Source organism: Gambusia affinis, linkage group LG09 (genome assembly GCF_019740435.1).
Source record: "Gambusia affinis linkage group LG09, SWU_Gaff_1.0, whole genome shotgun sequence".
Taxonomy (NCBI): domain Eukaryota; kingdom Metazoa; phylum Chordata; class Actinopteri; order Cyprinodontiformes; family Poeciliidae; genus Gambusia; species Gambusia affinis.
The window spans coordinates 7,585,649-7,612,440 of NC_057876.1; the positions used below are offsets into that span (position 1 = coordinate 7,585,649).

The window sequence follows — 26,792 nt, forward strand, 5'->3', positions numbered from 1 at the left end:
CGGGCACTCTTGCACAATCATGACCACTGGAAATAGACACCAGGCCCCACAACTCGGCACAAATAAGTTGAGATGAGTTTAATGAATGCATAAAACTGAAAATCCTTGGAAGATTTAGCTTCTCTCACTAAACTAATTTGTGCAAAGCCGTTTCTGGGAACTGCCTTAAATCTCTGTTGCATTAAGTTTTTTATTTTCTGTTACTTGTAAACAGATCTTTCAGCTCAGGAGTGTGATAGGATTACATTTCAGTTTGTCTTGTGTGTTATTTTAATTTTTTTTTAAAGATGTTTGCTTACTGGTGTGTTCAGAAAGTCCGTCTCGCTGAAACGGCCGTTTCAAAGGAACTTCCATACTTCAGTGTTTGGCTGCACCATTTAACATTTCTTTGTTTTCCTTCCTCCAACTTTTTTTTTTTAAATTAAAGTTTGATGTTCTGTATGAGGTAAAACTGCCTTCTTAAATAAGAACCACAAGATTTTAACTGGAGTTACTGTCAACACACTGCTTTCTGTTAGAATTGATTAAATGAAATCGGTAGGATAAGTCATGACTTGCTTACTGCAACTCTGCCACTCCTATTAGCAAATTAAATACCATACACAGAAATATTTGTTGCTTAAAAATAGTGAACGATAAGGTTGACGTTGGATTGCGGTCATTATTTTTAACAGAACGTTTTGAAGTTTTTTTCAATGTTCAAAGATATTCTAATTGACTGGAATGCACTTGTATGTCATTGAATTTGTTGGCTAGCAAACAATCCCGGAATTTCTTCCGGCCCGGTTCCAACCCGGTAGCGCTTACGAAAACGGAACGAGAACCATTTAAAAAGTGAGATGTACCACAGAAGAAATGTGTTGATTTTTATTCAAAAGTTACTGTCTCCAGACAAGTACAAATCAGAAAAAAAAAACAAAACAAAAACGAGAGTGACTGAAAAGGAGGATGGGATAATAGACAATAACTCAAGACTGTAGGCAAGAGTGCAGGAGAATAAAACAGAAATGTCCAAAAAGCAAGGAGAGAAATTAAATTTTGTATATGTACACATGATCTAATAAGGATTTATACCGATGTAGTGGTAAGTAACAAACAATAAACAGTACTTTTTTTTTTTGTTTCCTTAAAAGAGTTTTGTTTTTTACTTACATAAAATAATTAGGCAAAAACACGTATAGGCTGTTTATCTACTTTATCACATTACATCCGACCACCTCATAGTTCATGTTCTAAGAGCCAATTTATCCACCTCGGACATGGAAGATTACTGTGAGAGAAGGTGACCTCCACGAGCATGTTGTTGTTTTTTTCTTTTTTAAGGCTTAAGCATGGAATGACTACAAAATAAACGACCTCAGTAGACAAAACATTTCATTGAAACTCGTGTTGACAAATATATGTCAAAATCTAAGCTTTTTTGTCTAGCTGCCACAGCGCTGCTGAATAACGTCGGAGTTCAGTACTGTCTGAGTGACTGCCTTACAGGTTGAGACATTTGAAATCTAGAAGCATCATTTTTTTCTCAATTATTATCATCATCATCATTTGTGACAGGACTCTTTTCAATGCTGAGAAAAAACCTTAAAAGCTCAATTTCACAAGTTCTTTTTCATTAGTTATATCCAAACTAATTTACACGTAGGAAAAAAGGTAGAAATTCAAAGACGGTATCAAGACAAAGAAGAAAGGAAAAAAAAATATATAGGAACTTAAAAATACAAATTTAAAAATCTTCCTTGACGCATGGCTTCACATGCTTTCTTTTCTTTTTTCTTTTTTTTTTTCTTTTTAGTTTTACTTACTTACATTTCTCAAACTTTCGGGCTTAAGATTTGGGAAAAAAAGAAAATAAAAACAAAAGCACATATATAAAATCAGCACCAATTCATATATAACATATTTAAAATGCGGAGATACCCATTTTAAACATTATGCTGTGAGAATTTAGTTAAGAAAAAAAAAAAAACCCCAAGAGGTTTGGGGCGGGGGGTGTTTTCTTTGAGCTACCCTTCCACAGCGACACTACTCTTTCTTCAAGAGGGGAGGGCAGATTTTTCCATTTTCCTAAGGAGCGAGCAAAACCTCTGATTGTTTAACAGGGAGTCTGGAACTCGGGAGTACGGGAATCTTCACAGCATGAAAGGGATCTAAACTGATTCTATGCGACGTCTCGACATCTTTAACCACCAGTGGTTATCAGGACCTCAACTCAGACCCAACAACGGGGAGAGGGAACAAACGAAAACTGAAGAGATAGAGGAAAATAAACTTAGAAACAAATAGAGGAAGGGGGGGGAGAGGAAGAAAAACACAAACAGAAAGAACCTCCATCCACTTGGCTAACACAGTACAAGCAAGCTACTACAGTCTGTTTATAAATTACTACTTCACACCTGGTAACTTACTACAATTGTAAAAAGGGTTAGACATAAAAAAAAAAAGGTTTCTTAAGTTAAACACACCAATTCATCCCCATGTTTAAAAAAAAAAAGGAAAGGAACAAAAGGAGGAAGAAAAGCTATTGATTTTTTTTTTCCTCTTCAGACATGTCTTGCTTTCTACTAAGTTTTGGAAGTGGCCTGTTTAACATTATCTTCGAACAGGAAGAGCTCACCCGAGATTATAAAAGTAAAAGATTCTGAAACAAAGTCCTCTCTGAGCAAGCAACACTGAGTGTGGGTTGTCATTGGTCCACGTGGAGTACAAGCCAGAATGTGTTTGTATTTTCTTTTTTTGTGTGTGTGTGTGTGTGTGTTTTGTTTTGTTTCTTTTTTTTTTCCATTATTTTTATTTTATCTTACAGAAAACACTTCTGTTTTCGCATCTAATAATTCTCTTTAAATACAAAGCGTCTCTTCTGCAATCCCAGCGTCACGAATCCTCTGGAGTTTAGCTTAAAACATGGACACCCCGAGGACCTAGGAGGAAAACATACACACAAGGGTTATTTCTTTCCAGATGTTTTTTTTTTTTTTTTACTATATTGTTGCAACCACAAAACGTGATTGTATTTTATGTGACATACCAACTCAAAGGAGATTATAACTAGAAGGAAGAGGAAACACATGTTCAATTTTTCTTTCCAAAATAGATAGATAAAATTTATTATAAAACACTTTCATATCAAATGTTGTAACTTCTGTTCAAATTGTTGTAGATGCTGAAAACTGTGGGCAGGAACTATCTCCCCTGTAGCAGTCTGTCTTACAACGGCTCTGAAGAAGCCTCTGACTGAAGACTGGTCTAGGGTTGTTCTTCATTGGAGCTGGAGAGCATCTGAACGTTTTGGGGGTTTTTTTTGTTGTTTTTTTTTTACCACGCCATGAATTCTCAATTTGATTGCAGCTTGAACTTTAACTAGGCAATTTTAACAGACTTTTTTAAAAAAAAAATACAAAAACAAAGGTAGGATACAAACACAGTCAGGTTTTTTTAAGATGCACAAAACCTGACATAAACTTAACAAGAGATATGACAAAAACTGTAACATGAGTAAGACAGAAATAAAAACCATTTAAAAATTAGACTGTGCAACAGTGTGAACAGGAGCAACCTCTGCCTCTATCTTCTTCCCATCAATTCTAAAGATCCTCTCTGTCACAAAAGTCTCTATTTCGGTCGTTTCAGAAACTCCTCTTCTTGGATTTTTAATTTGAGCTATCAGAGTAAAAGGGGCCTAAATATCAAAGCATGTTAGCATCATCAAATTTTGGTAAATACATTTTGGAAACCAGGCATCCTTGTGATGCTCTACTGTATGTTTGTAAGTCACATAAAACACAATGAAGTTTGTAGCATGAAACAATCTTTTGCTAGGCGCTACGTGTTCAACGGCTCTGCCACAAATAAGCAAAAAACTGGTTGCAAATACACGGTTAGATGTGACTTTCTGACTGAACAGACAAGTAGAGTCGTCAAGAGTTCTTCTAGGGTTAAATCCGTCTCCCGCTGTCTGTTTTTGCAAATCCAAAACTATACAAAAAAAAATAGCAATGACTTTAGAGGAATGATACCACAATGTTTTCGTGATTGCAACTGGCAAAAAGTTTGTCATAGTTACAGTTTGTTTCTTTCTCTTTTGTGTCCCTCTAAACGGATTACGTTCAATTTGTGCTTAAAAAAAAATTTAATATAACTTCCCCCACTCTTTTTGTTTTTCTTCTTTTTGCAGCCACAACAAATGGAAAAACTGAAGCAAAGAGAACTTATTTGATTTTAAAGATCCAGGTCAGGATGAAACTAACAAACAATCAAACAAAAAAAAAAAAAAACCTCTACACTGAGTCCCCATGTTCCCTTTCTGCCAGCTGAAAGGAGAATTTTAGGGGCCGGTCTTGCAGTCTGTAGGTTGTTTACACTAGCATTAATCGCAGCACCGAGAGGCCCAATAATGTTGCACTTGGCCACCAGCTGGTCAAATGAACCTTTCCGTAGGTTTCACAAGACATCGCTCAGCGCCGGGAGTGTGGCCAAAAAAAACGACTCCACTCCGCTGAACGTTGTCCAATCAAACTTCTCCTTTACAAGCCACTAATTTCAGCTTCGCATAATGAAAATACTGGGATTTGTTTGCCAAGCGATAAATAAAACACAGTCTGGAGAGGATGGGAGGAGGGGATAGGGGGTGGGGGCACTCTTAAATGTTTACCGATTCATCCATGATAGAAGCGGGGTCAAAGTAGTCCGGCTTCAGCTCAGACCTCTCGCGGCGGTTCTTAGACGGCGGCTGAAAGAGGAGAAACGTCGAGTTTTAGAGAGAGATGGGGGCAAAGGCAAGCTCTGCGTCAAACCTCCTTACTCATGAGGAAAAAACGTTTCAGAATCAATTTAGACAATATCTGGAGCTGGAATGCACTTACCGCTTGATGCAACTCTTCCCAGCCAACAGAAATATTTACGCAGGGTGAAACTTAGATGTGGGTTTTAAAGTAAATCTGCATGCTCTCTGTGGTTCTGCTATCAATCGTAACGTTGTGCCAACAGCTGCTACTGCCAGCACACAACATGAATCGGTGCTTCTCTACAAGTCAGCCGCTTCTTGAAGGGGTTTCTGTTGGAAAATGTTGAAGTCGGTACACTGTACAAAAACATTTCCATCAGAGGAGCTGATGGAAATGAAGTCAGTTTTTGGTGTCAAAGTCCATGCCTTCATTGTTGTCAGTTTTTAACAAGCTAGGAGTATTTTTATGCGATTTTTTTTTTTCACCGTTTCCGAGGATCTCTGACGTGCCAGTAGGTGGCAGTAACAACAACAAACGTACAAGAAGCCATTTGTGGCTGAGGCTTGAAGTTCAATATCAGCAAAGAAAAAAAATAATAATAATTTGAAAAACCTGACAGCAGCTTGGTGCTAAAATGGTTTAATCTCCATAAATGTTCAGAAATATGTGATGCTTTTCTTTTTTTACTACTTTTAAAGTCTCACAATCGACCAACTTAGAAAAAGTGGATGATAAAAAGTTCTTGGCACTTCTTTTCAGAGACCAACTACATCTGTGTTCAGGTGAGTTTGGTGTCGGTGCATTCAAGTACTGGCTCTGACAAAGCAACGCTGAGGTGGTTTCCTCAACATTTATGACTGGGGCTGCAGTAGTCAGACTTTAATGCCTCATTTTTGATCTCTGTGCTGCTTTTACCTCATTTGTCCTTAAGAAATATAGTGCAGGAGGATATAAAAATGTTTTCTAAAGCCTTCCTGCCAAACATTTTGCAGACTAAACAGTTCAAATTGGAGCTGAGCGATAAATTGATTAATTAAATTTTTGGTTTCATTTTAACAACAAAACAACGTTTTCGCACAATTAAGAAGAAATATTGTAGTGTGGCTTTACTACTCTGCTACAACTCACAGGAGGGACAATTGAAATAAAGGCTCCTTTTTAAAGATATGTTCCCTCATTTGTAATTTGAAAAAGAAAAAAGAAAAAAGGAAAGAAATAAAAAGCTGACATTTTTTAAGCCATATCCTCCAGTCCTTTGCTGTACTCGACTTTAAACTTCCTGTCCTCTGCTGAAAGTCTCGTTCTGTTGTGGTAATTCTGAACAGAAAACCCATTTAAACTTTTTAAACTTTGTCTCTGCATCCTGTATCTCACCGATACTGAAAACGGCTTTCAGTCTTCTTCCTTCTAGTTGGTGTGGTGCATTCATGGATCACCAATCAGGCTAAAAGTCAGATATTTTCTCATGGAATTTCTTTGAATAAAAGTCTAATACAGATTCGGGTCACTTACTGAAGGGAATAATAATAATAATTTTAAAAAATGCTACTAGAAAGCAGCAACGTGGAGAAAAGAAGAAGAAATAAATCTCTCGAGTTCAGTTTATTTCAAACTGTCAGCAACTCTTTCCCTGCGTCTTACCAGATCGATGTCCATGGTGTCAAAGTCCATGCCTTCGTTCAGGTCGTCCATCCGCCCCTCCGATGACATCATCACGTCCTCCACGATGGGCTCTTCGTCCTCCTCCATGAGCCCGGTGCCGCGCCGACTGCTGGACAAAAAAAAGAAAGAAAAAAATAAGTTATATGGCTAACAAACCACAGTGGCGACCTGCGCCTTTCTGCCCAGCGGCTGGCCTTCGGGAGTCTCACATGGCGTGCTGCAGATTGGTCCTGAGCTTCACGTAGTTCATGGCTCTCTCTTGCTGCTGGCGCGCCTCTTCCTGCTGCCTCTGGGTCAGCATCCACGTCACCTGGGAACTGGACGCACAAGGGCGGATGAGTTCCTCCTACCTCCAGCGTTTTAACTGGAGATGGCACTAAATGTGTCAGGCGCGGCTTCACTTTCCCGTTGGCCAGGCGCCCACCAGACGTTTGAGGCAAATAAATAAGCAGAGCGGGGGCCGGCCGCTTGGCAGGCGGCGGAGCGCAAACAGTTTTGCGACCGGTTTTGGCCTCTGAATTAAAAAGCGCGGACGGGGAACGACTCCGAGTGGCGTCCTAATGCATCCTGGCTCCGTCCTCGGCCAGCGAGCGAACCACAGAACCGAACCGCTGCCCTGGACGCGAGCCTGGGTGAATTAATAAGGAAAACTTGCGGTATTGAAGGGTTGGGTTTCTGCACTGTGGATATGGTGGATTTTTTATTTTATTTTTTTGGGTGAACACAAACAAACCTCTTCTGAAAGGTGATGTTTGTGGCTGAACGTTTGGGACCGAGATTTTTATTTGAACTGGAAGCAACAGCACAGACTTCTCAACCCCTCTCAGATAACCAGGTTATCCGTTACCAATCCTGCTTAGACAGCGTCAAGCCACGGAAACTTCTGACAGTTCGCCTGCAGGAATGACCTTTAACTCTGTGATTTTAGAAGGAACAGAACTACACAAGTAAATAAATACCCAAAGTCGGCTGGAAGAAGGCGTGGATCAGAAATCTAATAAGAGATTTATGTGGACTAATTTTATTAACTTTATTTAGAAGAATTGCGTTGCCTTTGACAGCTTTATTCATTTTCCCACACCCAGTGGGATTTTTAGTTTGCACTGATTCGATGAGATGCACCCAAGTGACACAGGATTCTAGATTTGCTAAAAGTGTCTGAGAACGTCTGATCCTACGTTGAGCTCTGTCCCGCTATAGTCGGGGGTCTGTTTTTATTTGACCTTTTTTTGATCTTTCCTGGACTCAGATTTGAGACTTTATCACAGTGAGCAGGCTTAAAACATGGAAAAGGTAGTGGAAGGAAGGAAGGAAGAAAAGAAAGAAAAAGAGAGAAAGAAAAATAAAAGAAGGAAGAAAGAAAGACTAGAAAGAAGGAAGGAGACAAGAAAGGAAGAAAAGAAAAACAGAGGCAGGAAAGACAGAAAGAAACAAAAGGGAGAAGACAAGAAAAAAAAGAGACGGGTGAAGAAAGAGAGAAAGGAAGGAGACAAAGTAGAATTTTCCTTCTTCCCCATCCCTATCCAGACCAGGAAACGCATCACATCCATTACACATACTTTGCATAACATCATAACGGTTTACATTTCCCAAAATCAGAGCGACTCCTCCCATGTGGGACAACGATCGCAGAACGACGCGTGAAACTGAACGCAAACCAAAAGCAGGAGGTGAAGGAAGTGAGGCATGTGTACTTGTAATCCATGGGAGTCTGGTGGTGCTGAGGCGTCTGTGGATGGTGCTGTTGGTGCGGGTGGGGGTGGGGCGGCGCCTGCTGCTCGTGGGGGAGCGCGTAGACCCCCATGTAGCTGTCATCCCGCCCCCTCTTGGGGTCTCGCATGGCAGTGGAGGTGAGATGAGGGGAAGGCAACATGACGGGGGTCTGAATGCTCTGCTGCCAGACGTCGCCGCTGCTGCTCTCCTCTGGAACGAGAAAACCGCCACAGGCTCGACCCCGGTCAACATTTAGAGGCCAGCGAACGCTAATCGATAAAAGTTGCCATTCTCAAACCTTCCGGCAGCTTCCTCTTTGCCGCCGACGTTCCGGCCGTCGCCGCCGGGGGCTTCACCTTCTTGGAGCGGACCGAGGAGCCCCGGCTGGAGTAGCCGCTCATCACAGACATGGTGTCGTCGTCGCCGCCCGCCTGCAGCGAGTTCCTGTAGGAGATTAGCGGAAGCCAGCAGTCCTCCCTCTGCAGAGCCATCTGGAACGTCATGAAGCGCTCCAGGTACATGTGGCTGACGGGGGGGGGAGAAAACAGGAAGGGTATGTCAGACGCGTCGAGAGCGACCAACTTGACACACAAGACCAGGTGCAGAATCCACCAACTGGGGCAGCAGAACGCCAGTTGCTCCTTTTGTCAAAGACACCTGCTGCGCTCTGTATCTGGAACTCCAGATCTGGAACGCAGCAGCAGCAGCAGCAGCAGCAGAACCCCGACGTTCAGTGGGAAAACAAGCAGAGAACTCTTACACAGTCCTTTTGTCTTGTCTCATCAGCTTGGAGGAGAACTCGCTGAGGATGTCTAAGAAGGCCAAGTTGAGAGGAGGGCCTCCCTCTCCCTGAGGACTGGGCTCCTTGAACGCAAACTCTATACCGTCCCTGGAACACAAACGCAGGGAGAGGGAAAAATACAACGCTGTGAGCAAGAAATATGATAAAAACAACTGCTCTCATATAAAAATAAAAAAATAAAATAACAGTAACAGTATCACCAAAACCATTGCTTCTCACTTAAGATACTCACAGCAAAAATTTTATAAACATCTAGAAATTACATTAAAATAACTCAAATTAAAAGTGATTACTCGACTACTGAAATGCTAGTCAACTCATTTAGTAGTCAACTGATCATTAACTGGAGTAAAAAGACTAAAAATTGCTATTCGCTGAAAGAACAAACACCCTCAGAGAAGTAAGTTGGGCTGAAACAATTAATCGTGTCTAATCAATTGTTGAAATAATTGCCAACTAATTTAGTTATTGATTAATCATTAACTGGAGTACACACACTCTAAAAACGGCCATTTGCTAAAGGAACGCCAGTCTTCCTTAAATGACATATTTTTAGCTTTTATGTGTTCAAAATCTGAAAAAAACAAAATAATAATAATAAAAATCCCATTAGGCTCCTTTTCCTGTTTAATTTTTAATCCCATACACATTAGCTGACTAAATTTCTTTAGCTGCAGATGCATCTTTTGTGTATAATAAAGGAATGTTATGTTATTTCATTTTAGGCAATAACATTTTTACTTTTTATTCAGAAAAGTATTTGAATTATTTGCTTATTTGTAAAAATGTAAAAAAAAGAAAGAAAAAAAAGTCCCAAATAAAAATAAAGCTGCAGAATGAGCCAAAAAAATTTATTTTCTGATTCATCAACTAATCGCAAGAATAATCCATAAAATAATTTATTACAAAATAATCATTAGTTGCAGCCCCCATAAAAAAAGCTCTGGTTCTTCTTATGCAAAGCTTCAATGATAAATTATGTTGGAATAAATAAAACACACAGTTCATCCTTCACTATAAAGACCAGACTGTTTTAAAAAAGTGCATTTGAAAAGTCAGCCTCGGTTTACACGACACAAACGTCTCCAATACTTTATAGGGAGCTTAATAAACCAGACGTGGATTTCCCAGCTAGCGGTGCTCAGAACCGCTCATATTTTAGACAAGTTTACAAGCCGCTTAAAACCAAAGTATTTTAAGCCGAGCATTCCTGCAAAGAATAATCTCCTTTTTTATACTCCTTGTTTATAAACTCCCTGTAATTTTATATTTATTGAAGAGGTCTGGGCATTTATCACTTTGGTTCGGATTACCGTGATTCCACTTTATAGGGCTCAGCTGTCCTATTACATTGTAAAATGAATTTTGTCATGTACTGGACTGCATTCTACTAGTTGCTGGGATTTCCTTTGAGTGTTGGGCTGAATGATAGAGAGGAGCTTAATAATCCACAGCAAAAGACAAAGTGTAGGAAACCTTTTTCTGATTCTGAGCACACCGCTAACCAAACAACAGACTATCGTACCAGACAAGATTCCTATTTGTGTTTCAAGTCAAAATGTCAAACTGCTTGAGGCTCAGATTTCCCTCCTCCTACCCCGTTCCAAGTTAACTATGAACTCATAGATACTTCTACAGATTCAAATGTGGGCTCTGTAAAAACCATGGAAATCAAAGATGAACGGAACATGAGGCAAATTGATGGATGTAAGACCCAATAAAATTTCTTACACTATTTTCAGAATTCCGTTTTATTTTTCTGAATTCAATTTAAACCATGTTTATTTACCTAAAAGGTACGTAATTAAGGTGTGACTGAAAACCCCCCCCAAAAAACGAGAAAACCAAACGAATCAATAGCTAGAGTTCATAGAGTTCACCGTTTACTGTTTTTCTGTTTCACAGTCAAATGTGGTCCAACAGAACATTGTTTTTACAAAACACCATGTGCAAAACTAAAATTGTTTTATAGTAAAAAAAAATAAAAAAAATAAAATTTAATTCTTTAGAATTGACTTAAACACCAAAAATATTTGCCCCATAAAAACCTGTAATAGTGAAAATGCGCGGACACTTCCATGATGATCTGGACGTTTGTTCATGTTTTATTTGTTCAATCCGTCACAGTAGTAATTAAAAGTAATGTTTCTTGCCGTTACAGTGATGAATTATTGAAATGATCGTCAACTAATTTAAGAATTGCGATTAATTACTGAAAATATCAACAACTAAATTGTTAGTCAACGATTAATCGTCGACTAGTGTGGCGTTTCCCAACCCTGGTCCTCAAGGCACACTGCCCTGCATGTTTTAGATGTTTCCCTGATTCAGACGTTTGCAGTTCAGTAACAGCCTGCTAGTCAGCCATCAATTGAAATCATGCGTGCTTGAAGCAGAGAAACATCTAAAACAGCACCACTGATCTAAAACATGCAGAGCATTGTGCCTGGAGGACCAGGGTTGGGAAACACTGAACTATAGTATAATAAAATATAAAATACAGAATGAACAAGAGCGAAGCAGCAAGGACAGAACGAAGCCTTACTTGTGGAGCATGGCGATGGCGTCTCGGGTCTTCACTTGGTCGAGGCCGAAGGTCAGGGAGAACCGGCGCGCCAACTCTTTGATTCCGCAGAACGAGGAGGAGGAGCGGTCGAACCCGTGACCCAGTTCAGACAGCATTTCGTTAAACAGCTGCAGCCAGAGTACACACAAACAAACAAACATTGGAAATGTCCGAACGTTAGATAAAACACCAGAAATTACAAAAACGGACAAAACGTTTGGAATCGGCTCAATAACAATCACCGAGCCAAACCGAGCGTGTTCACCGACCTGCTGCAGACTAAGAATCAACGTCTTGGCACACTGGATCTTGTCAATTTGCCGAGTCTTGCTCATGGTCTCCTTGATGATGTCACCATAGTCGTTGTAATACTGAGAAACAGAAAACAAAACACCACTGATTCAGCTTTTGTTCTTGCAAATTCCCATTATTATTATTATTATTATGACGATGAAGAATAAAGTAAAACTCACTCTCATGTACTGCTTGAAGATGTCCGCTCCAGTCCTCATTTCTACCACACAGTAGATGACGAGCTTACAATAGGCAGCCAGGAGGTTCCTCCTCTTGTGCAGAGCTTCGATCTTTACCGCCTCGTCGTCCTGCTGGCCATCTAAAAGCAAAAAAAACACCAGAAGATCAAACACGAGGAGTTCACCGCGGCAGCGGCAGGTGATCTAGAAACTCGGATCTTAATTCGTACCTGTGCTGTTTGTGTCGTCGTCCTGGTCGATGAAGACATGGTTCAGGATGAAAGACAGCAGTTCCGACTGTAAGGAGTCCTCTGGCGAATAAACCAAAGGCTCCAGGTGTTCCCTGCCTCCCGAGACCATCTGATGGCTGAAGATGAGCAGAAGGTCACACAGGATGGTGAACGCCTGTTGGAGCAGGATGAGAAAAATGTTACGCACAAGAACATCTACAAGTCGAACGGAGTTCATGTTGCAGGTTCTCCTCCCGTCCATGGGTCACCTGTTCTTTGACGGCCGTGTTGACGTTGGTGAGGTAGCGCTGGCACATCATACAGAAAGCCCTCATCTGCTTCCTCAGGTTGACCATGTCATCCTGGCAGCAAAATAAACCCACTTTATTAAAGATGTTCAACTTCCACGCATGTTTTTTTCCTCAATTTAACTTCAAAACAAAGACTGAATGAACTCACCTTTCTTGAACTGCCCTCAGACAACTTAGCCAGCTGCCACAGAATGACGTAGTGGGTGCACTGCAGCGAATGGATGACTATCTGCTCAGGAGAAACAAAATGGCAATGAAAGACAAAGATGATCAATAATATTGTATTTAGACTCCATAGCACCTTGTAAAAGTATTAATACCTCTTAAATCTTTTCACATTTTGCTACAAGAGCTCAAACTTTGAGGGTATTATTATCATTATTATCATCTTTGAGGATCTACAGACTCATCTTTCTCAAAAGAGTTCAAGTGAAGTCAGATCAGACGAAGAGCGTTTTGGTGCCTTAGTTTTCGAGGTCTACCACACATGCTGAGTTGGACTTAGATCTGGACTTTGACTGTGCCACTTGAAAATGCATTACAGCTCGATAAAACGGGAAAAAAAAAGAAAAAGAAAAAAAAAACGTAGTGGAGTGTGAATACTTTTGAGACACGCTGTAAGCGGCTGTGGATGTTTCATTACCTGCTCAGGCATGTCTCCATTCTCTATACCCGTGTTGAGCAGCTTGAAGTTGCTTGTAAAGAGGTCCCACCCTGACAGGTCGTGTGCACTGCGACAAACAAAACACCACCGTATGTTAGCGATGCTCTAAGATGGAGGAAAGTCGCATCGGTACGGCAATGTGGTGATGGGCTCATACTTGTGAAACGCGGTGATCCTCTTTAGAGTCGACAAAACCTGATAAGCATCATCTTCATCCGCATCTTCACCCTGGAGAGAGATTTATTATTATAATTCAACTATGTAGAGAGAGAGAGAGGAAAAAAATAAATAAATAAAATTTTAAATTGTGTGTAAACTCGAGGCCTGGAGATCAAATCTGGCCCGCCATAGCTTGTACCTCCAGAACGCAATCAGATAATTGTTTCCTAAAATATTAGTATCTTAATCAAATCAAAGCCATTTTAACTATATACTGCCGAATTACGTCTATCCGTGATAGCGGAAATGCGCGCAAAATAAACACATTTCTGCACTTCTTCGTGCAAAAGCATCATTGTGAGATTATTGGAAATTTTCTGCAAAAATGATCAAAAACATTGGGTTTAAGTAACTGCCAACTCCAACCTGCAGGTGGCAGTATTACTTCTACAATGCTGCTCTGTTTTACTTAATGTGAACTTATCAGCCGCCATGGATACGGCGAGTGACAAGGAGTCGCATCTACCAACATGCATAAGTGCTAAATGAAGACATTTCTATTTTAGCTCCACAAAAATCAATGATTCTGATTGGAAAAAAAATTTAATTCACAGAAACAATTTCAAAATTCTAGAGGAACTGATCAATGTGGAAAAAAATGCAGTTTATTAATATTTTTGCAGTTTGTTAATGGATTTTTAATCCATATGTTTGAGAACATTCATGATCCGGATGTGGCCCAAAATGAAAATGAAAGTTTGACTCCAAAGCTCTAGATGCTGATAAAAACCGCCTCTAGTTAGACGCGGCTCCCACCTCTTGTAGAAAGTCCTCCAGTAGCCGGCTGAACTTGTCCACCAGCTCGTCCAGGAGCTGCGAGCGAGCGATGTCTACCCTGTTGAAGATTGTGAACTCCTCGTTGCAGAGGGCGTGGTACGTCTTGGAGCACGACTCCAAAACTTCAGTGTCTGTGTGCTTCTCCACTATTTCCTTGATCTGACGCAGCAGGGCCTCCAGGTGCTGAGGAGAGCGGTAAACAGATCAATAGCCGACGCTAACCGCATTTTCTGGAGGAAGAATCTATTAGTAACAAGAGGGAAGCTGGAACAATTCGCCTCGGGCCCGGTGGTACAAAGCAGGATTATTGGATCGGTGAGATAACACGAGCCCGCGTGTTTTCAGTGTCCCAAACCATCGGCTTGATCGTTTATCCTGGAAAACAAACCTGCCCCGAAGGAGGCTGGGTTTTTATTAAAAAGGAAGGGATCGATACATGTAAAGCGGAGCCGCCCGGGCGTCTTTCCTGGAGTAATAAAAAGATACAAATGCTTTGATAAACAGGTTGGTCCGTTTTCCCCTTCCAGGCTAATACGGTTAAATTTGACCTTTATGGGGGGAAATCTGATGAGAAACGATTCAGCAGGAAGAGCGGAGAGATTCCCACACACTTGCTGCTGATGAATTTTAATGCAGTAAAGTGGAGCGGTGTAAAATGGCAATAAAATATTGTGTCTCGAGTTGAACCTAGAAGCACAACTGGGATGAATAAAATGGTTTTTGTAAACACTGGCAGCCAAATTAAACAATACACAGTTACAAACATAATTAAACTAGAAAAAAAAAAAAAAAAAAGAAAGTAGGATATTGTTGACATTTGTTTTTTTATCATTTAGGGTAGACGTGTCCCGTTTTCCCACATATTTTTTTTTTTATGTAACATAAAAAATATTTGCATCCTGGTTCTCACTGATTATTCATCTCATCTTTTGTGTATGAATTTACACATTAAAGTTGTACAACTGATGAAGTCTAAATAACTTCTGCTCTGTTACCGTCTTACCTTCTCCAGACGTCCTGTGGTGTAAATCTCCAGGTCAAAGTACTGAGGCAGCTGTAACAAGTTAGTCACCTTCTCTCCGTCGATAGCGTACTGCGAGGGCGGAGGAAGAGATACAGTCCAGGATATGATTTTTTTTTTTTGCAACGTTTGCCGGAATTATTCTTGATTGAAACAAAAGTTGGACGTGGCTTTACCTTGGCCAGTAGAGGTGGCAAAGCCACGGCGAACAGCTCCGTTATTCGTGTCCGATCGTCCAGCTGGGTTTTCTTCTCTTTTGCCGTCATTACCTGATCAAGAGTCGGAAACTAGTTAGAAGACTGTCCATGACACTGGTTTGCTTTTATACAACCGTAAACACTCCGGGATGGAAAGTCAAAGCAACTAAAGATGGCGGCAAGCGTGAAGTGTTTAAACTGTACAAAGATCCACTCTTTATGTCCATATGCCGCACTTTCCTACACTCAGATTAGCAGCATTCCTGGACCTTTACAAAAATATGACAGAAAATGAAGAAAAAGAGAAGGAAGGAAAAAAAAAGAAAAAAAGGGAGGAAAGTAAAATAGGAAAAACGAAAGATCAAGGAAGAAAAAAGGAGGTAAAAAAAAAAAAGAAGAATGGTCCAAAAAATGAAGGAAGGAAGTTTTAGAGCTTACGAAAAAAAGAAAAGAACGTCCAGAAAGAAAAAAAAATATTCCACACGCTATTATTTTCCCACATGTGTATTCATGTCTAGAAAATAGAGAATCATAATCCATTCTTGTCAGGAATATGAAAGAAAGCCTCCCTCCTACCCTCTTGCCTGTTCCTCTTCCAACAGGTGGATGGCATTCAGCAGCTTGACGCACAGTGCACAGCATGATTTCAATCAAAGCTGTTTCTTGTCTATCTGTAAGAGCTACACACACACACACACACACACACACACACACACACACACAATCAGCTCCATTTGGACGACATTTCTGCTTTATCAATGCTTTTAGTGCAGGACGTTGTGAAGGAAAAGGAGGCGTACCTTCCTCTCCTGGCATGGGGTCGTCCAGCAGTAAGCTGATCATACACTCCCAGTCTTTCAGTAGCTCTGCACCACATTCCCAGAGGGAGTCCACCAGGTAAGCCGCGTGCTCATGGAGCTGAAGGACGGAGAGAGTCAGCCCTGCACTAAGTGGACAAAAATGCTGCGACCAGAGAGCAGGAACAGGAAGTGAGAAGCCTACCTCACTCTCCAGGAAGAAAAAGACAGTGGTCTTAATGAGATTGGCGTTGGGGCTTTGCCGGCCTCTTCTTTTCGGGGCGCCCTCCTCCTCTGGTTCTCGCTGACTGAACAATCTGCAGGGAAAAGCCTTCATTAACAGCAGCGAGAGCCTTGCATGGTGTTTTTTATAAATATATATAAATACAGAAAAACAAGCAATGGCTCAATAAGTTCTGACATACTTCTTGTAGAGGAATTCTCCAGCTGCGACTGCAACCGGCCTGTGTGCCGAGTAGACCAGGTGGTAGACGCTCTCGCAGTCCTCGGGCGTCAAGACCTCATCCGTACTACTGCAGAGACGAACACGAGCAGCTTTACCAAACAGCTCACAGCTATCCGAAGCGGCAAGTTTTCCAAAAGATTTTTCCCACAACTTTAAGTCCTTTTATTTACTAACATGGCAGCATGACAGGAGTTGTTTTTTTTCCCCCATGTGTGCAATGGTTTCTAATTAAACAAGACTTTTTAAGCTCGTTAAGAATGGAATTCTGTGCCAGAGACGCAGAGCGCTCTGTAGCGACGTTCTGCATCGCCACAGAAACGTGCAAACTTCGTCCAGCCAACTGGGAAATAAATTCGCATTTATCCACGATAGACGCAAAAAATGTTAACAAGCTGGCTGGCTAGCAAGAGAGTGTGACTCAAACTTTTGCCTGACAGAAACGATCCACAATTTGAAAGTAAATAAAAACATAAACAGAAAACATAAACAGAAAGTACAAGATGGTACAGTCATGCCATGACAAATTTAGGACCTGTGTGACTTTGTTTGATTGAATTTAAGACATTCTAAGGCCATTTGAGTGGATCGCCCAGAATTGCGCCAATTAATTGGTCAGATATCAGAAAGATTTGATTTTTTTCCCATCTTCATTAAAAGCATCAAAACAAAGCCTGTTCGCTGTGATTATTAATAAAGAGCAAGAATACAAAAATATTCTCAGCAATACTAATTTGGAAATGACTAATAATCTTTGTTGGTATTTACTCTCTGTTCTTGCCTCAATCTTTACACCAAAATAAAAAATTAATCAAAGTGCAATAATAATTGTAACATTTAAACAGCTGCAGGAATAGCTGATGTTTTTCTGTTTTAAATAGCAGAAAATAAATAACATGACAGAATTTCCATTTGAAACTTATGTAAACCCACTGATTTATTTCACGCCTGCTCATCACTACATGTTAAAACTAACAGACTTACTTTAAGACTAGTGTGAGCAGTTTAATCGCTTGTACTGCAACATCATATTCCTTATCAAGAGTCATGGAGACGATCCGATCCTAAAAACAAATTAAAATAAAGAGAAGAATCTGGTTTAACAAGTCATTCATCACAATAAAAAACAACACAGCAATATGCTCAATGTGTGACTTTCCCCAGTCTTAGGAAAACTAAAATCATAACTGCAGTTTTAAATTCGTCCAGCAGGTGGTGCTGACCTTAAAGCGGCTGGTGAAGAGCTCCAGTCTTGCATTGAGTTCTCTGTTGTGGTAGAGGCCCTGCAGAGCTGTCAGACACTTCAGACGTACCTCCCCTTGCTGGAACCAAGTCAGAAACAGCGCGGGATATTCAAAAAATTTTTTCTTTTTTTAAAAAAAATACACATGTGAAATACATATTTAAACCTACAGTCTACAAGTTGTTTTTTTTAAATACACACGTGAAATACGTATTTAAACCTACAGTCTACAAGTTTACCAATAACAGCAGCAAAGACGAATCTGAAGAGCACGGTACCTTATCATGCATCGTCCATCCCACGTACTTCAGATAGCTGTCGTTGAGGAAGGCATCGCTGTACAGTTTCATCCACACACCGATCTCCTCTATGCAGATGGCCCTGATTTCCGCTATCGAGTCTCTGTAGGCACCAGAATCCGTTCAGAAAAGTGGATGTCTAGATTTTGAGTTTGTCTTCTCTGCGACAAAACTTTTAATTCAGAGACGTACCGATATCGATGAACGAACACTCCTTTGAAAATTGCATTCATCATGTTCTCGATTTCGTCCTGATTTTCTTGGAGCTGAAATAAAACAGAATAATAAAACAAAGTTAATAACAGCAAGTCAAATTGGAATCCTAAACGACGGTAACTGGAGGGATTGAAACAAACCATGTGTGACGGTTCGCAATGTCACACCTCTGCAAACTGAGCAAACAGATGGGTGCCTGGCTGTATGGACGCTGTCGTATAACTAACTGGAATCGCACGCTAAATAACCCTGCAGAGCAGCACAACTCTAACACCGACTAAGTTACAGTTTTGATCTAGAACAACAACAACAACAACAACAAAAAAAAACTTCATCCAGTCAGCAACAAGTTTTTAGAAATAGGATTACTCTCCACTTCCTGGTTGATCAGAACAGTAGCATTTTTTTTTTTTTTTTGCTCATGCCTCTAAACAGATTGCAGAGGTAAACAGGCACTTCAGCACCAACTAAAGAGCTGGAAGAGCGCTAACAGAGACGGACAACCAATCAAAACGTTGAACTCCTGTTGAACTTTTGTTCCCAATCTGCCTACTTCATGGCCAAAAACATTTCCAAACCGGAAATTAAGAACATAAAAGATCCTCCAGCCTGGCTATCTGGCTGTGGAAAAGCACACATCTTCTTTTTAGCAGTGGGACTGAGTTGTTGGGAAAACCTCACTAAGGATTTTTGCTTTTGAGATGTCTTTAGCAAACGTCCATCACCAAATGTCAGAAGAAATGTGATAAAGTTTAACTGGTGAAACTCAACTCATGATTGACGAGCTGATCTACAGTTTCCGCAGTAAGAGGGAAACCAGTAACTGTTGCATTAGTATTAACACATTTCTAGGAGAAGAGTAGTACACGACCGCACTTTATTATTCACCCACACACTTACTCTCAAATTACAGCCCCACTTTAGGGCTACTACTCAACATGAATGATGTCAACTGCAAAATAAAAAATACGTTGATGCAAAATATAACAGTGAATTTATCTTATGAGTATATATAGTTTCGGGATGACATCATCAAGGAGGAAATTCACTCCTTCAATAGCAGCACTGCATTTCAACAATATCACATGATCAAACAACTACTACATGACCGACGACCTCCCCACTCTCCCACAAAAAGTTGGAAATAAATATTCAAAAAGTATTTTGTTTCTCCAATCAGACTGATACTGATATATATATATTTTTTAAATGACTAGTATCGGTCGATACGGATGTTAGTGCCGATATATCATGCATCACATTTTTGTCTTTCTGGAAATGTTGCTGAATATTTTCTTTCGTGATCAACTACAGCAGCAGAGTAGGATGCAATGGGTTTTTTTGTCTTTCCCACCACAACTGGTGTCATCATGTGCCACATTAGCATATGGAGGGGTAATGAAGGGAAGGCGCGCTGGTTTGTTACGTTGCTTCAGTATTTAGTAGCCGACTGAGTCGCCACGCTAATTTGTGCCATAGGAGAGCGCGGTGAAGCTATTATGCATTAGCATTAGCTTGTATCCTTAAGGTGGTTTACTGCTTCACTGTGGCAGATACAGGAGTATTACAGACCTTCTAAAGTTGCTGTTAAACATCAGCGTTGTAGCATTAGCTTGTAGCATTAGAGCAGCTAGCTCGCGGCATCGTTTAGCATTTCATACCCCGACCCACTATTGAGTGAGTCAGTGAATCACACAGAAAACTTGCTGAGCCTGGTGGTAGGGGAGCTAAGGAAGTCCACCAGCGAACCGTCGAGTTTGCGTGGTAAAAATGTTAAAAGCTGACAGGAAATTTGACGAGGCAACGATGTATTATCGACAATACTTAAATATTTGCTGTATTAGGTCTTGTGTTTTCCCAAATCCTAATAATCTCTTTAGTAATGTTTTGCTTTTCTAGTGATGATTGGTCATTTATCCAAGTGAATGCAGTATTTGAAAGAAATGCTCTGGAAGAAAAGGACCCATCTGTAATTGGCTCATGGTGTGGCTCATCAATATTAACTTGACCAAACAGTAAAAGCAGCCACAGTCAGAACATGGCTCATTATTCTTTGGTCGCAAAGATATATACATTCACTTCAGTCTCACACTCTCAAAGCGAAACTCTAATGCACGACTATAACTTGGCCGGTTTATGGAAGCACTTTTGAACGTTCTCGTTGAGCGTGCACGAGCAAAACCAATGGAGAGCTTTTTATACTTGACACGTACGTTGGCGCCCAAGCACCCAGTTCAACATCTCAACTATAAACCTAGCTATGTGGCCACACTTTTCAAGATTCATGCTGAAGGTACAGGAGCGATGAGGCTTTTAAGCTTTACATTTACGTTGGTGCAGTATTTGCTGAGAAGACAGCCTTCTTGCTTGCACACCTGCTCTGGACGAACACCTTCCAAATAGACCATTCTGAATGAAAGGTGGCCAGCTGCAATCCACACCTAAGTCAGTGTGTCAACTATTAACCTAGCTTAACCCATCTTTACCATACCTGTTAGTGATGTATTACAAAGATTTTTTTTATAAACAAACAAGTGATGTTTAGCCTGACAGGGCAAGTAAAGTCTGCCGTGCCTATAATGGAGGAAACCCAAGCACAAAATACATGCAAAACGAAACTTCCCGAACAACAAGATGTGACATTGAAACAAACTGTTTGCTATTCTATTGTATAGTGTTTTACCTATTGCTACTTCACCAACAACTACTACTATTATTATTAATTATGTGGTCTTATATTTATATCTAAACACCTTGCGAGTCTTGCAGTGCTCACCTCTTTACGCTTTTGAAGGAGAAGCTCCAGCCTGTCGTTTGCTCTTTTAGCAACTATTTTATTTCTCTCTGCTTCATACTGGCGCTGGGTGTTGTCCATGTTAATGCTCAGGTTTAGAGCTACATTCACCAGGGCGGTCATCAGCTTCATGGCTGTCAGGAAAGACAACAACGACAGAGACAAACGTTGATGCAAAGCAATGTGTGTGAATCGATGTAGAAACACCAAAACTCTTTCTGTACAACACCAACTGTGAGCCATGAAACACCTTGTATATATGAAAGGAACAGCAACTTACAGATCCATAAAGAATCTGTAAGTTGCAGCAGGGTCACGTCAGTCTGTGTGACTGACGTTAAGACGCCCCCGCTTTAAATTTGAGTAAATCCCAGCTTTCCAACATCTGCTTTCACACACCAGGTGAGACGTCTTCCCTATTCTTCACGCAAAGACGAGTTGACCAATAGTGGGAGAAAAATATATATCCTGAATGTTAAATATATATGTTTTTCATATTATTCTCAATAAAAAGAAATCAAAATTGTAACAATTATTACTCCATATTGACGAGTCAAACCTTTACAGAAACCAGAGGTCAGAAAACTGTCAAAAACTTTGGTGCAAAACGTAAATAAATCAGTTCCTACAAAAAACAAAACAACAAAAAAGCTTAACGTAGGGAACTTGCTGCTTTGATTTTCTTTTCCCTTTTCCGATGGCTAGATAAGTATTGCAGTTTCAATCATTTCAATAATCAGGTCAACATAAACCGAGCAATACACTTGATATATATTTCAATTTTATGTGCACAAACAGATTTCTCTCGGTATGACCAGAAATGTCGATTTGTTTATTTTCTTTGTTGGCATTTTGAGTAATAAAAAAAACTAGCTAAAAACAAAAATAGTTAAATTTTCTTTCTGCATTTTAAATCAAGTAAAGCAAAGTTGGTTGAAGTTAAACATCAACCAACAGCATGTACTGTGATGCACTTTTAAGGTATAACAAAACAGAAATCGGCTTAGGAACATACGAATTAATGTGTTAATGGGGATGATCTAAACTTTGCTTTATTTTTAGTCAGAAACTGGACTTCAAACTGTGTTTTACATCATAGAACCTGCAGCTCATTGTTTTTTTCCATGAATTAACAGTCTTTAAAATAAAGGAAACAAAAATTATGAGACCAGACCATTTTAAACCTGAAATAGCATCAACCAGAAAAAGCCTGACTGATGCATCTCTGCTTCCGTTTCATCACTTCGGCTTTTAGAAGAAACTAATTTCACCATAGCAAAAATCAAGCTTACTTGCAATAAAAAAAGAAATAAAAGGTGTTTTTTTTTGCTTGTTTTTTTTTTTTTTTTTTTTGATTTTTAAACTTGCCTGCCAGCGTTGAGGTGTGTCTGAAGGCTCGGACTTGGGAATCTGATAGTCCAGTGAGGAGGGAAATGACCGTGTCCATCATGTACTCATCATAGATGATACTGTATTGACACTGACGCACTAGCACGGAAATGAATTCACAAAAGCTTGTTTTGAACTTCTTCCACTGGGGCCCGGCTATGGTGAGAGGATAGTCGCCGCTGTCCTACAAGGCAGACCAGCAAAACAAACATACTTAAAAACTACAAAAGAAAATCTGTTTTCTGCTAATCTTGAGGGGTGGGGGGACAACAACAACAAAAAAACAACATACAAATTAGTGGAAAATAAAAACTATAGTAATGATATCTGAGATGCTTTACCTCATCGAATTCCTCTGTCATTCGTCGAATGATCTCAGAGTTCTGCATATTGCGAAACATTTCTCCAGACACCACGCCTGAGGGATAAAGACTAGTTAGAGCACATTTGACTACACTGCCAAAGGGAGGAATAATTTAGGAAACGTATATTTGCTATTTAATGACTTTTGAACTAACATACCTTTACATCCTGAGCACTGGATGAAGAAATTGATGAGATCTAGCAGTGCAACATCTCTGTCATGTTTGTAGGACTCAATCCACTCATCAACAACAGACTGGGGATAAAGAGGAATAAATACAGTTAAAAACATCCAAATACGGCCAGAAAACAGTAATTATTATTGTTCTACTGTCATATAAGGTTGTTTTTTTTACCTGCATTGCACTCCTGCCCACTTTCACCACCTCGAACAGCATCATGTTTTCCATGCCATTCTCCTGGTGGTGGCCATTTATGCGGCCTGCTCCCTTTCCACCTTTGCCTTTCTCCCCTGCCGCCTTCTTCCCTTTCTTCCCACCCTGCAGAAAGCACAGAGTGCCAAAATGAGGTATGTTTACAAATGCAACTCTATACTTTTGCTAATATCTACTGAAAAATGTCTTTGTCTGTGCTTTCCGTACCTTTCCTTTAGCTGTAGTTCCACTTCTTCCATCAGGATCCTCAGAGAAGTCTGTGTCTGAGGAGAATCTGGTATCTGTGTCCCTGGCAGAGGCAGAAAAAGTAGCATGCTGTGCATTAGCTCTAAAAACCAAATCTGTTGCAATTTATCCCTGATAATAACCGACTGTAGCTTTAAAACTGCACTTGGCTACATGGTTGCTATTAAACAGTGGAACTGTAGTGTATGTTTATTATCTAGTGAACATCATGCACCAGCCCAAGTCGAATTGTGTGTATATATGACAAACAAAAAGAAGTTACTTACTGAGGGTAGGCGAACTCTGGTGGTATCTCTGGTGCTGCTATCATTTCTGTAACATCTTCTGGTTAACGTCAACTTTACAACTGACTTAAGATTATTCTCAAAAAGTGAGACGGGGGAGGTTGCATGTGACCTAGAAAATAGTAAAAAGAAAAAAAGTTTAAAAAGCTAGTTAAGCATTGTACCCTGGATGTAGATTTTGTATGGACATACATTCTGAATATATATATATATATATATATATATATATATATATATATATATATATATATATATATATATATATATATATATATATATTAAAAAAAAGCTAGTTAAGCAATATTAAGAAACACTTCAATAAACAGCGTCAAATTAAGAGAAAACTATAATGTGATAACAATAATCTGTCTCTGTAGAGAGAAACCAATTCTTAGAGAGGAGGGGAAAAAAGTTTCACATGGTAACAGGGGGCGGACACAAACTCTACTGTCATGCTTGCTATCCTCCTATTGGCTGCTCTTTCCTCAGTTCTTTTGGTTTACGGATAACGTCACACAGGCAAGCAGAGAGTTTCATCCTCAAAGGCCAAATATGGTGCTGTCCATTCCGCCCCATACATATGTAAACCAATGAAAAGGGCAGGCTCAACATCAACAGGCCGCATTGCACGGTTGTGAAATAGACATCCATACATATCACCTTGAAAAGTAGGCAGAACTTTTTGGGTGTTTTGATTTTTTTCCCCTAACAATGCAAAGAAATGTAAACGCTTCCTTTGCAATGAAGGGCTGGAATTGAAACGCCAAGAGAGACAAAATGTTCAGTCCTGGGAAACGCAAACAAACTCCACCGTGCAATTTGCTGCTCTGGGAGAAGGTCCAGTGCAACTTACATTAGGTATATAAATTACATAGACAGGGTCTGAACAATTTAATGAAACGATTGGAATTAACTCAATTAGAAGATATCGATGTTCTACACGCGCAAATCGGCGCTTATAACAAGATATGTTCCTTAGAAAATACGAGTAAACATCCAAAAAAGAAAAAAGAAAGAAAAGCGCAGGGCAAATATGCGTTTGGTAGCAACTTGTATCATAACAGTACTTCTTCAGGTGTTATTATTACGTGCGTGTTTCCCCGCTCGTGATGGGATCGTACCTGACAAGTCGACACGGTTTTATGGGTGTAGACTGAAAAAGTGGCGCCAAATCGGGCTGCGCCGCTTATAAAGTTGTAACAGAGAAGCAACAGAGTATCATGTCAAGGGAGGCGAAGCCTTGAACCAAGTCTATGTGAATGGAGGCTAACAGCGATTTCAAAAAATCACCGTCTCAATTCCCTCCAACCACGCCGACGCAGCTGCGCTCTTCGTCGGCTCCTGTCAAAATTGACACCGGTGCGCCGCTGGTGCTAGCGCCACCAGCTAAGGAACCGAGGTTCTCGGTGTCTTTTCCTCGACGTCAGCTAGTTGAGATCTGATGAACCAAGCATGCACGACTCGGCAAGAACTAGCTGCTTGTTGTCGAACAAGCAAGGCGGCGAATATTTACGAATTATTTCAGACTGATTTTTCAACCTAGAAACTCGTTCGCTACGTCTGTAAGACCACATCATAACAAAACAACGTAAGCTCTACTGTACTAGCCTAAGCTAAAAAAAATTAGCCACTACACAATGACGCTAATCAACCATTTGAACGTGAGAATAAAGTCCGTTTTTTCCACGTAACACATACAGACAAAATATGTCCCAAAGTAAGCACATATTAATAGTTAAACTGCATTTAACAAGCGGATAACAAGTACCGCTAGTTAGCCATGTTAACAGCTAGCGCTAGCCTTACCTAAAAAAAACATCACGTCCTTGCGTCCTCCATCTTGCCTCGGGAGTTCCAGTACCGTATTGCATAAGCACCAAACACTTTGTTTACAAATAAATTGCGGGTAAATGTGTACATAAAAACAATAGAGCGCTTTTTTGTGTTACAAATTGTGTAATTTCAGCAGTTGTGCCGAAAATTAACTCCGCTAGCCAGCTAGCGACCAAATTAGCTCTGTACCGCGAGCTAGCGCAGCGACTCGGTTCAGGCAGACATCCGCGCTCTGTGCTCCTCCACAGCTAGCCTGGCTAGCAAAATACAAATCAACTAAGTTCCACATAGCTCTCCGCCATTTTACAGCTAACTTACCTTGTTGTAAAATGTAGTCGGGGCACAATCGTAACTTTTATTATTCTTAACCAGTCTCTCGCCCAATCCCGCTACAAATCTGTTAAAAAAGAGTTTAAAAGTCGCGGTCAGAGGCAGTTTCGGACGTTCTCTCACCCCGCTCGCTCCGTAGTTCGGTTTGTTGTTTCGACGACCTAGGAGGAGGAAATCCTGGTGCAGAGCTACCACCTAGCGGCCACATCGACCCCTTTAGCAACAAAGCCGATGGCCTGACATCTAGTGGCCACCGCTAGGTACTGCACCCATATTTTAATGGTCCTTCTGCACAGATAGGACAAATTTAAAGCCCACAATTGAACAGAATGGATATATAGACAGGCTTTTAACTGATTATAGCTATTTTAAACCAGTAAGACTGGGTATTTACTGGATCACCTGTATCACCCCCTTTAAAATAAGGAGTAATAAACCAGAATTTTAAACGGTCCATAATATTAGGAAAATACAAAAATATCACAACTCATCAGCTCTTCATTCAATGTATATAAATCAGCTTACAACACTGATTGCAATCAATTTACCATCAATTAATTTAGCTGGTCAATTTATGCCACTAAGAATATGCTGCCCATGCCCATATTATATCAAAGCATCTAATTTCAAATCTCATGTGTTCAAATCAACATATTAATATATCCTATTTGGAATAGTTGTCAAATCTCCTGCCTAATAGGTGAACATTGGCTTGGAGTTGTTTGAAACTGTAATCACAGTAAAGAAGTTGAAATTGAATCTATAAAAAAAAAAATCAAAT

At 40.2% G+C, this 26,792-nt stretch overlaps 1 protein-coding gene across 4 annotated transcripts; it reads right to left on the reverse strand.

Moving 5' to 3' along the window:
• Positions 1-853: 853 nt before the first annotated feature.
• Positions 854-26,245, reverse strand: stag2b (stromal antigen 2b). Of its 4 annotated transcripts, none has more exons than XM_044127588.1 (34): positions 26,135-26,245; positions 23,831-23,960; positions 23,526-23,607; positions 23,280-23,423; positions 23,083-23,179; positions 22,902-22,978; positions 22,540-22,744; positions 21,154-21,305; positions 18,354-18,427; positions 18,141-18,264; positions 17,843-17,941; positions 17,604-17,683; positions 16,582-16,689; positions 16,362-16,473; positions 16,160-16,277; positions 15,936-16,039; positions 15,339-15,431; positions 15,145-15,234; positions 14,121-14,324; positions 13,303-13,373; positions 13,125-13,212; positions 12,630-12,710; positions 12,440-12,532; positions 12,171-12,345; positions 11,941-12,080; positions 11,737-11,838; positions 11,447-11,595; positions 8,860-8,988; positions 8,398-8,624; positions 8,081-8,309; positions 6,596-6,703; positions 6,366-6,495; positions 4,652-4,729; positions 854-2,921 (listed from the first exon to the last, which is right to left on the reverse strand). In XM_044127588.1, the coding sequence occupies exons 2-34, from the start codon at positions 23,872-23,874 to the stop codon at positions 2,898-2,900; spliced, it is 3,831 nt and encodes a 1,276-aa protein (XP_043983523.1). In that variant the 5' UTR covers positions 23,875-23,960; positions 26,135-26,245; the 3' UTR covers positions 854-2,897. The 4 variants fall into 4 exon arrangements, with proteins under 4 accessions (XP_043983523.1, XP_043983524.1, XP_043983526.1 ...); XM_044127589.1 differs by having other exon boundaries at positions 26,000-26,210; XM_044127591.1 differs by having other exon boundaries at positions 6,366-6,492; positions 26,000-26,209.
• Positions 26,246-26,792: the final 547 nt, after the last annotated feature.